General features: G+C 44.1%; 1 protein-coding gene across 1 annotated transcript; it reads right to left on the reverse strand.

Annotated features, from left to right (window-relative positions):
• Positions 1-1,816: 1,816 nt before the first annotated feature.
• Positions 1,817-10,092, reverse strand: Smp_051320 (ap endonuclease, putative; the record flags this gene model as incomplete). Its single annotated transcript, XM_018790526.1, has 6 exons — positions 1,817-2,004; positions 9,307-9,453; positions 9,486-9,756; positions 9,791-9,916; positions 9,949-10,041; positions 10,072-10,092. The coding sequence occupies 6 exons, from the start codon at positions 10,090-10,092 to the stop codon at positions 1,817-1,819; spliced, it is 846 nt and encodes a 281-aa protein (XP_018646159.1).
• Between the last annotated feature and the right edge of the window lie 365 nt (positions 10,093-10,457).

Genomic DNA, 10,457 nt, shown 5'->3' on the forward strand with positions numbered 1-10,457 from the left:
TGATATTTGTAGTAATTCTCGAAGTTTGGGCTCCATACAGTAAGACTGTCTTGACGTTCTTACTGGAGATTGTGACTTCAATATTGATTGACAGTTGTTTTTAGTTCCATATGTTCTTCAACTGTGGGGATGCTACTTTTACTTTGCCAATCCTCGCCTTTACATCTGCATCGGATCCTCCTCGTTCATCAATAATGCTTCCCAGATACGTGAATGTTTCCACCTCTTCCAGAGTTTCTCCATCAAGTGTGGTTGTGTTGGTGTTCTGTGTGTTCTATTTGGGGATCTTGCTTTTTCCTTTGTGTATGTTGGGGCCTACTGCTGCTACACTAATTGTCTTCACCTGCATTTATTGATGTGTATGAGATAGAAGGGCGAGGTCACCTGCGAAGTCCAGATCTTCTAATTGATTCTGAGCTGTCCATTGTATTCAATGTGTCTTCTCAGATGTCGAGGTTTTCATAATCCAGTCGACCACCAGAAGAAAGAGTAGGCAGCCTTATCTGACTCCGGCCGTTACCTGGAATGCATCTGTCAGCTTTCCTCTATGTACCACTTTGGGTTGTAGTCCGTTGTGTGAATTTCGGATGATGTTGACGTTGTTCTCAGCGACTCACTCCATAGTGTCGTTGAAGGTTCCATAATGTTCTTCTATCCACATTGTTAAATGCTTTCTCATAATCAAGGAAGTTGATGTATAGTGACGAGTTCCACTTAACTGATTGTTCAACGGTGATCCGTAGTGTCGCAATTTGGTCTGTGCACGACCGATCGTTACGGAATCTGGTCTGTTGATCTCGAAGCTGGAAGTCTACTGAATCTTTCATCCAATTCAGCATCACTTTGTTGAAATTTCTACCGGGTAGGTGTTAGTGATATTCCTCTGTAGTTTTCACATTTGCTCAGATTTCCTTTCTTTGATATCTTGATAAGCTATCCTTTTCTCCAGTCTGTCGGTGAGACTTGTTCTTCCCCCCAAATCTCCCAGAATAGAATGTGAGGCATGTTTGCAATTACTTCTGGGTCCAACTTTAGTGCTTCGGCTGGTATATTGTCAGGTCCTACTGCTTTCCCACTCCTGATTTGTCTGATGGCCATCCTGATTTCTTTCATCGTTGGTCGAGTGATAGCTGTGGGAAGGTCTGTGTGTGTTGCTTCGATGTCTAGTAGATTCAGTGGAGCTGGCATATTCAAGAGTTCCTCAAAGTATTTTACCGATCTGTTCCTTTGCTCTTAGATCTCCGTGGTTGTCTTGCCTGGTCTCTCTTGTTTACTATATTTGCCTGCTAGTTTCTTCGTTGTGTCATATTTCCTTCTCTTGCAGCGTTTTCCACTATCGTTGCTAGGTCTCCCACATATTTCTACTTGTCGACTCTAATGCTCCTCTTCACTTGCTTGTTTGCTTCTGTGCATTCAGCTTGTGCCTTGACTTTCGTTGCTCTTGTTCGACTGATGTTAATTGCATTTTGTATTTGTGTTTCTTTAGCTTCAGTTTCATCTTGGGCACAACCATATATACTATATACTATACTATACTATATATACTATATACTATACTATATTTGCCTGCTAGTTTCTTCGTTATATAATGTAGTTGCCTGATATTTTCTTCTCTTGCAGCTTTTTCTGCTGTCGCTGCTAAGTCTTCCACGTATTTCTGCATGTCGGCTCTAATGCTCTTCTTCACTTGCTTCTGCACATTCAGCTTGCGTCTTGGCTTTCTCTGTTTATATCTAATCAAGGTATTTTCACGAAGAATAAATTTGTCATTATTATAATTATCAACACGAAATATTAATTATAAAGAGAGAGGGACTTACCACCCATTATTGATTGAGCGCGCTGCTGTTCGATAGCTCCAAAAAGAATACACTCCTCGACGGTCTGGGTAAAAATGACGATAGGTATCAATTAAATTGGCTGACGATAACAATTTTGTGAAACCTGATCGCTCCTGATCAGTAAATCCAGCAGTTTTATGATTTGTTTCTGGTCGAGCTAGATCTGTTTAAGTAGAAAGAATACTAGTGATCCTCACAGAACGGCACATACATGACATGTAGTCATTTTAGTGTTCAACAATGAAAAGAAAGACTTGGTATGAATTTAAGCGGAGGGAATCCGGTTAGTGCACATTTTCGGATATTTGGACAAGATACTTAGTTCAAACTTACTGAACACAACTGGAATACTGAAAATTTCTAAATGAATGGTATGGTTCTTAATATGCCACAACCTAGTCGAGCAGTTGCATTATTCGAAATCATTCCTTAACAGTGTTTGCAAACGAATTCGCAGTGGCACAAACTGTGATTATATTACTGTTTTCGCACGATCTACCTATCCATCAATATCAAAGCTATTAAAATCCACTAGTCTTTCTTAACATCCTCCTGAAGGTTGCTGAAAATCACCACTGCTGCTTTTACAGAAGAATGGAGATATCGAGTTACTTCAGAATGAAAAGATCTTCTATGCTTTAATAAATTATTTGTTTCAACATAAATAGTGGTACAAAGATATACCAAAATATATATGCGCCACATAATAAAAAAAATGAAGTTGTGCAGAGAGAAAGGGAAGTGAGTATAATAAAAAACGAGTGGGAGTAGAAAAAATACTGATAATGGGAGCGGCAGTTCAATTGAGAAAAATACAACCAGAAGTGATTCTTCCTATTAGAGAGGTTAATATCGCTTAAATGAAGAAAGTAAAAGAAAATTACAGCAAAATCCCCACTGACTTCTATTTTGAGCCATTACGCCACCACCAGCACTTATGCAGCTACCCAGATACACGAACTTCTCGACTATTTCTATCTGCTCACTACTCAAGGCGAGTGCAGGAATCAGGGTCTTGCCAGTCTTGTAAAAGTACTTTGCACTTGGAAGGTGAAAAGCACATGCCACATTTACGGACACTGATTGCCAACTGATTAAGTGCGGATTGTATAGCTTAGGTACCACATAGCACATTAAGACAATATCATCCGAAAAGGTTAGAAAGTCTTTCTACAGGTAACAGATTCACACCACCATTACCTACATCCATCAGATCTGTCACCAGAACGTCATCGATGGCAAAGTTGAAGAGGAATGGTGAGATTAGGCAACATTGCCTGAGCCCATTGCTAAAATAAAACAATGGAGAAAGATGGTTGTATGCCCTTACACTGTCTGAAGTGTTTGTATATAAGGCTTTGAAGATGCCAGTAGACTTCTCAGGTACACTCCTCTTCAGTAGATAATCCCAAAGAACAGTTCTGTCCAACGAATAGAAGGCTGTCCCGACGTTAAGAAACACTACAATTGTTAGGCTGTAATAAGTATAACGGTGTTCTTTCATTTGGCGGAGGGTAAGGATATGGTCAATACACCTTCAACCAGGACGGAAATCAGCCTACTTCTGGAGAGTCAATCTTTCTCGGGCTTCGAACAATCCACAAAGTATGACGTAAGCCAATAGTTTGGATGTAATAAAAAGCTTTGAGCCGAAGTAGACCGACATGCTTCAAAGAGTTGTGAGGGGCCTGTAGAAACCCAGTGTACATAAGTAGGACATTTCGCGAAACCACAAGAGACTTTACTCGCCAATTTCATTGAGTCATGCAATTGCAGCTAATGATAATCTATACTTTTCGGTGAGTTGATAGCCAGCCTTGAACCTATCTTGGTTTGACATTTAGTTGTAACAAAAGCTGAAACCGATTCGCTGACATCTATTTGTTTAGGGTTATCAATTTGTTGGCTACTGAAACGCAAGATAAGATTAGTGCGAACAAGGACATAATCAGATTCCAGATAAGCACTTTAAAAGGAGCAGCAATCTCGTACACGATCACATCAGCGGCAGCTGACTGAGATGTGATTAACCCTCGTTTAGGCTTGAGATGCAGAGGGAGGATGCCAGGTAACACATTGGTGATGAATGTGCCGATAGTCAGTGATAGCCAGAAAAAGGTTATAGCCTGCGCGCAGTCTCAGTACGCGGTCGCTGTTATCTGACCTGCAACCAACGAGTCCCCATTGGCTACATAAACGACTCTCCTCTGTTCCCAGATGCTCAACTTGTGGATCCAAGTCTCCCGGTAGTACCACAATATCTGTCAAACGTACTTTCTGTAGAGGGATTTGAAAGTGACCAACTTGGTCTCGTGTGCAGTTATGGGTATGAGGGCTAATATCACTTCCTGGCTGCCCACACCGTGGAAGGATATTTCTTGAGGGACCTGAAAAGGAAGTTGGATTAGTTTTGGTCATAACGACCTGGGAGCGTGACCGCAGTGCCCAAGGGACAACTGCTTGAGGCCGGTCACGCACGGCCTTTTTGTGGGGGATTTTTGACGTGTTAGCTCCGTTCTTCAAAGGTCCTTACCGCCGGAGACGGAAATCCGTGGGATAAGGCGAGGTGTGCATTTTTAGGGTCGACCTTTTCTAACCCCACCCCTCCTTGTGAGAAGGCAGCATCTCTGTCATGCTGGTATTTATTTATTTATTTAAACACATAAATATTGGTACAAGGAAGCACCAGATATATATGCGCCTCACAAATCTCATTCGATTTGAGTGAGGGCTGTGATACTGCCCAGGTGCCCAGACTGAAGCAGGTGGTTTTCTTAGGGGGCCACACCCGGAGCCTTTGACCTGAAGGTCTAGTCCACAAGGCAGTGGAGCATCGTGAGGAGATGCAATCCCATGGTAGCCGGTGACCAACGATTAGTTCATACGCCATTCGTTCCTTCAGGATACTGGAGCCCATGTGCACCATTGGTTTGGAATCAGGGTTTTCCAACTCCCCTAGGTGGACCCTCCGTGTCCACCAATCCGGTTAAAGCGCTGGAAATTCGCTTTTCGTCCTCTCACTTTCGTAAACAACACCCCCGCCACGAGAAGGCAGTGAGTAGGACTTCCCTGGCAGAGGCTATATATTCGCTGGCCATGTGAAAGCATTTCGGGAGGGAGAGCAGACTCTCCCCACTCTCGGCCGTACCAGGGCATTTGGGGGCGTCATGCTGGTTGTCTGAAGGAAACACCTTACTGCCGTCACACCTCTGTACAGTCAGCAGTACTACTTCGCCTTCGGACCTTGGGATTGCTGCTTTTAGTCTTACCGCTCTTCAACCGACCTGTCTGGCATGGTATGACCTTGAGGAACGATTGTTCCAGCCAGCATAGCTCGATTGGATCATCGCGATAGGCAAGCCCGACCACCGCGTCAAGGTAGCAGCAACGGTCGGGACCGAACAGTCTTCTACTGTTCTGTTCTACTTTCTGTAGAACACTTAACTGATGGTAAAATTCATCCTTCATTGCATCCAGGTTGCAATCTGTCACGATGTAGGCGGAGATAACGGAAAAATATCGTTACTCACACCGATTTCTCCCCCATTTTGATGGAGCTTTCTAATCTGATAGCACATAACCGACTGTTAATGGTGATCCAATCGATTAGCATCGCATCACATCTAGCGCTTAGTGCTACACCAACACTAGCAAAACTGAACGATGTCCAGACAGACGTCAATTTTAAGACTTTCTAAAGACGGCTAAACCTATTTGCTGTCCGATTCGCACTACTGTGCGAACGCTGAAGGAGACCAGTTTGAATGGTAAACATGGTCCTAGAAATATTGTTTCAGAATTTGACCAGTCAGTGACTTGAGATCGTTTAGATAGGACAGAATATCCACCATAAGTGAGCTGCTGTATGAGGTGGAGAATAAAAGAGTAAATAAAATGAGAATGAAAGAGAATAGACAAGTAGCACAATGTAAGGTGACTGTTACCAAGTCATTGAGGATATAATTTATGATGATCGGATTTGAAGCAAGAGTAACCCTTTTATTGTGATTAGCATTAGATTTATTTGCGGACTGCCCAAACCAAAGCTGGTGGTCTTCTTAGGTAGCCACTCTACAAGAAAGTGGAACGTTAGGATATGCGACCTCTTGGTATCCAGTGACCGAAAATACATTCACGTCATTTGTTCCCTCGGGATCTCAGGACTCATATGCACCGTTTTTCAACTTCCCTAAGTGAATCTCCCGTACCCATTAACCGGGTTAGAGCACCGGGTATTCGCATCCCGCCCCCAAATGCCCTGGTACGGCCGAGAGTGGGGAGAGTCTACTCTCCCTCTCGAAATGCTCTCACATGGCCAGCGAATATATAGCCTCTGCCAGGGAAGTCCTACTCACTGTGTTATGTGCTGTTAGATTAGAAAGTTCCATCAAAGTGAGAAGAAATCGGCGTGAGAAACGGTGTCTTTTCGTCATCTCCGCCTATGCCCCGACAGATTGCAGCCCGGATGCAATCAAGGATGAGTTTTTACCATCAGTTAACAGTTCTTCTCCAGAAAGCGTGTTCGACAGATATTGTAGTACTAGCCGGAGACTTGAATGCACAGGTCGGGCGTCTAGGCACAGAAGAGAGTCGTTTAGGTGGCCGATGGGGACTTGTTGGTCGCAGGACAGATAACGGGGACCGTTTGCTACAACTGTGCACAGACCACAACCTGTTTCTGGCCAGCACTAACTTCCGGCACAGTCATCGCCGGTGTGCCACCTGGCGTCCTCCCTCTGCATCCCAAGCCTGGACTCAGATTGATCACATCGCGATCAGCTACCGCTGGCGTGGTTGTGTACAAGACTGCCGCTCCTTTTGAAGTACCTATCTGGAGTCTGATCATGCCCTGGTCTGCGCCAATCTCACCTTACTTTTCAGTGGCCGAAGGATTGACCACCACCAACGGATTGATATTAGTAAACTGGCTGCAACTTCTGTTGCAAGTAAGTATCGAGCGGAGCTAGCTTATAGGCTAGCTACCATCCCACCGAAAAGTATAGATGAGCATTGGTTGCATCTTCACGACGCCATGAAAATGGCGAGTAAAGCCGCTTGCGGCTTCGCGAAACGTCCCGCTTACAAGCACTGGGTTTCTTCTGGCTCCTTACAACTGATGGAAGCCCGTCGGTCTACTCCGGGTGACCGTGAGTTTGACCACAAACGAAGGCTGTTACGTAATGAAATCGGGCAAAGCTTGCGTAAGGACCGGGAAGCCTGGTGGTCGGAGCGTGCTAATGAGATGGAAGCAGCAGCTGCATCTGGTAACTGCCGGAAGCTCTTCCAACTCATCCGAGCCACTGGCAGCAAGTCTGGTGTGAGTGAAACAATCTACGAGGATGATGGGATGCCAATCACTAACATCTCCCGACGTCTTGGACGATGGGCGGAATTTTTCGAAGGGCAGTTCAACTGGCCTGCTGCTCCGGCAACATCAACCAGTTTGTCCTGCCCCCCATGGCCGGCGACGACTGTTCCACCAAACGAGGCGGAAGTCCGCAAGGAACTCCAACTCTTGAAACGTTACAAATCACCTGGCCCAGATGACTTACCTCCGGCTCTTTTTAAAGATGGTGGCGACTTTCTGACTAAGGAATTGACTGTGTTGTTTGGAAAGGTTTGAGAGCAAGAAAGTGTTCCAACATCATGGAATGAGTCAATAGTCGTCCCTATCTTTAAAAAGGGTTCACGTTGTTCCTGCAATAACTATCGGGGGATAAGTCTACTTTCGATTGCGTCCAAACTATTGGCTTCTATCATTCTTCGTAGGTTGTTTAAAACCCGAGAACGATTGACTCGCGAGGAGCAGGCTGGTTTTCGTTCTGGTCGAGGATGCATTGATCACATCTTCACCCTCCGCCAAATGTTAGAACACCGTCATACTTATCGCAGGCCAACAATCGTAGTGTTTCTTGATATCAGGGCGGCCTTCGATTCGTTGGACAGGACTGTTCTCTGGGATTGTCTATTGAAGAAGGGTGTGCCTGAGAAGTTCATTAACATCTTAAAGGCCCTGTATACGAACACCTCAGGCAGAGTGAGGGCATACAACCACCTTTCTCCCTTGTTCCATTCGAGCAGTGGGGTTAGGCAGGGTTGCCCGATCTCACCATTCCTCTTCAACTTTGCCATCGACGACATCCTGGAAACAGCTCTGGTGGATGTAAGTAATGGCGGTGTGGATCTGTTGCCTGGAGAACGACTTCTCGACCTTGAGTATGCGGATGATATTGTCTTACTGTGCGATAATGCCCAAGGCATGCAATCAGCACTTAATCAGTTGGCAATCAGTGTCCGCAGGTACGGCATGTGCTTTGCACCCTCCAAGTGCAAAGTACTCCTACAAGACTGGCAGGATTCTAATCCTGTACTCACCCTGGATGGTGAGGAGATCGAAGTAGTTGAGAAGTTCGTGTATCTAGGTAGCTACATAAGTGCTGGTGGTGGCGTGAGTGATGAGATTGGTGCACGTATAATGAAAGCCAGAGCGGCTTATGCCAATCTGGGCCATCTTTGGCGCCTTCGTGATGTTAGTCTGGCTGTAAAAGGTCGGATCTACAACGCGTCGGTGAGAGCAGTTTTGCTCTATGCTTGTGAAACCTGGCCTCTCCGAGTTGAGGATGTTAGACGTCTCTCTGTGTTCGATCATCGTTGTCTCCGAAGGATTGCTGACATCCAGTGGCAACACCATGTTAGTAATGCAGAGGTTCGGCATCGTGTGTTCGGGCGCAGAGACGATAATTCAATTGGTGTCACCATCTTGAAACACCGACTTCGGTGGCTTGGACATGTTTTACGAATGTCGTCCCAGAGACTTCCACGTCGTGCATTATTTGCCGACTCTGGGACTGGTTGGAAAAAGCGGAGAGGAGGTCAGTGTATGACATGGTGTCGTGGCATGAAAGAGAGCTGCAAAGGGCTAGCTTCTGTTGGTCCTTCACGACTCCTTGGTTGGGGTCCGAGAGATGGTGCAACACAGTGGCTAGAGACGTTATCAGATATGGCTCAGAATAGAAGCCAGTGGCGATCCTGCTGCAACCTTCTTTTACTTTCTACATAAAGAATGGTTCTAACTTTCCTAACTGAAAGAGTCTTCTGGTTGTACATTTCAGTCCGCCTTATCTTTTCATCCCTTCTCTTCCTACCTTCATTATTTTGTGTGGCGCATATGTACCTGGTGCCCTTTTGTACCAATATATATATGTTTAAATAAATAAATAAATAAATAATAATCCCGTCCCCTCGATGCTGTAAAAAACAAGCACCTCCCTCGAGAAGGAGCAGTAAGTAGGAATTCACTTAGCATCCACTCATTACTTTTACTTGTAAGAAACCCTAGGTTCAATAGAACTCTATGATTAACACTACATAAAAATAAATGATATTTTCGAGGGATAGAAACATAAAAATCATAATTATAGGAGAAAAGTAACAGCATGTATCTCAGATAGCCTGAATAACTTACCGATCTCCTCGTGAGCTACGTTAAGGTCACCACAAACGATGACAGGTTTTGTAGAATCAAGTTTGCGCAGGTATTCAAGGAAATCAGGATCCCATTCCTTTTCACGATATGGTAGACGAATCAACCCCTGTCCTGAGTTTGGCACATCTTTCATTTAAGTAAGAGTAAATTGCACTTACAAGCAGTAACTAGGTAAAATTTGTCGTATTCTGCGGTAATAACACGCCCCTCATCGTCATGCATTTTCTTGCCTATACCATACGTCACTTTTATCGGAGAGATTTTCGAAAATAAAGCTGTTCCCGCATATCCGGCCTTGTCTGCAGACGACCAAAATGATTGGTATGATGGAACTTTGGCTTCAGATGGAATTTTATGCAAAGGGCACTTAGTCTCTTGTATACAAAATATATCTGCATTTTCTTTCTTAATATACTCCATGCCATTATTCTAGAAATATTCAAAAGTTAAGCCACATAAATACTTTAATGACAGCCCGTATGCCGTTGACATTCCAGGATACTATCTTAAAATTCCATTTGGATGACAGAGGGTTTGCTAACTCAGGTGATGAACCAGGATATCTAGTACACCAGTCTAAGTTTTGAGTCTAAATCATGATTTAAATTCGAATATTGTTACTTCGGGAGACTCCAGGCCCTTATCTTTAGGAGACTGGTTGCGTGGCTTTTTCTCGACAGTTTTTTTGCGGGAAACATTCTGCCATGCACGTGACTGTTAAGAGTTTAGTGCTTTCTGACTTACCGAAGTCCTTTTAGAACTCATCCGAAAGACAGATGTTAAAATGCCTCTCAAATTCAAGGTCATTCTAAACCTCAAACTTCACTGGATATCGAGCGCATCACAAAGAGTAATATGGATGTCTTTTTCACAGTAGGAAGATTGATGAGGGAATCATGGAGAATTTTTTAAGTCAATGTACCATGGCTGTTCACTCCTACTCTTCTGTATTTACTGTTGTTAAATGAACCCTCGTGAAGAATGGAGATACCTTGGTAACTTTTCAGGTCAAAGGAAAAACCTTATGATATTCGACTTGATATCAATGACCAGTCATCTAAAACTAATCAGACTCGTGTGTTGATCCTACAATCGCTTTGTCAAGTAGTTACCAATTCCCAGTGGTTTAA

The sequence above is a fragment of the Schistosoma mansoni genome (assembly GCF_000237925.1).
Source record: "Schistosoma mansoni, WGS project CABG00000000 data, supercontig 0062, strain Puerto Rico, whole genome shotgun sequence".
NCBI lineage: Eukaryota > Metazoa > Platyhelminthes > Trematoda > Strigeidida > Schistosomatidae > Schistosoma > Schistosoma mansoni.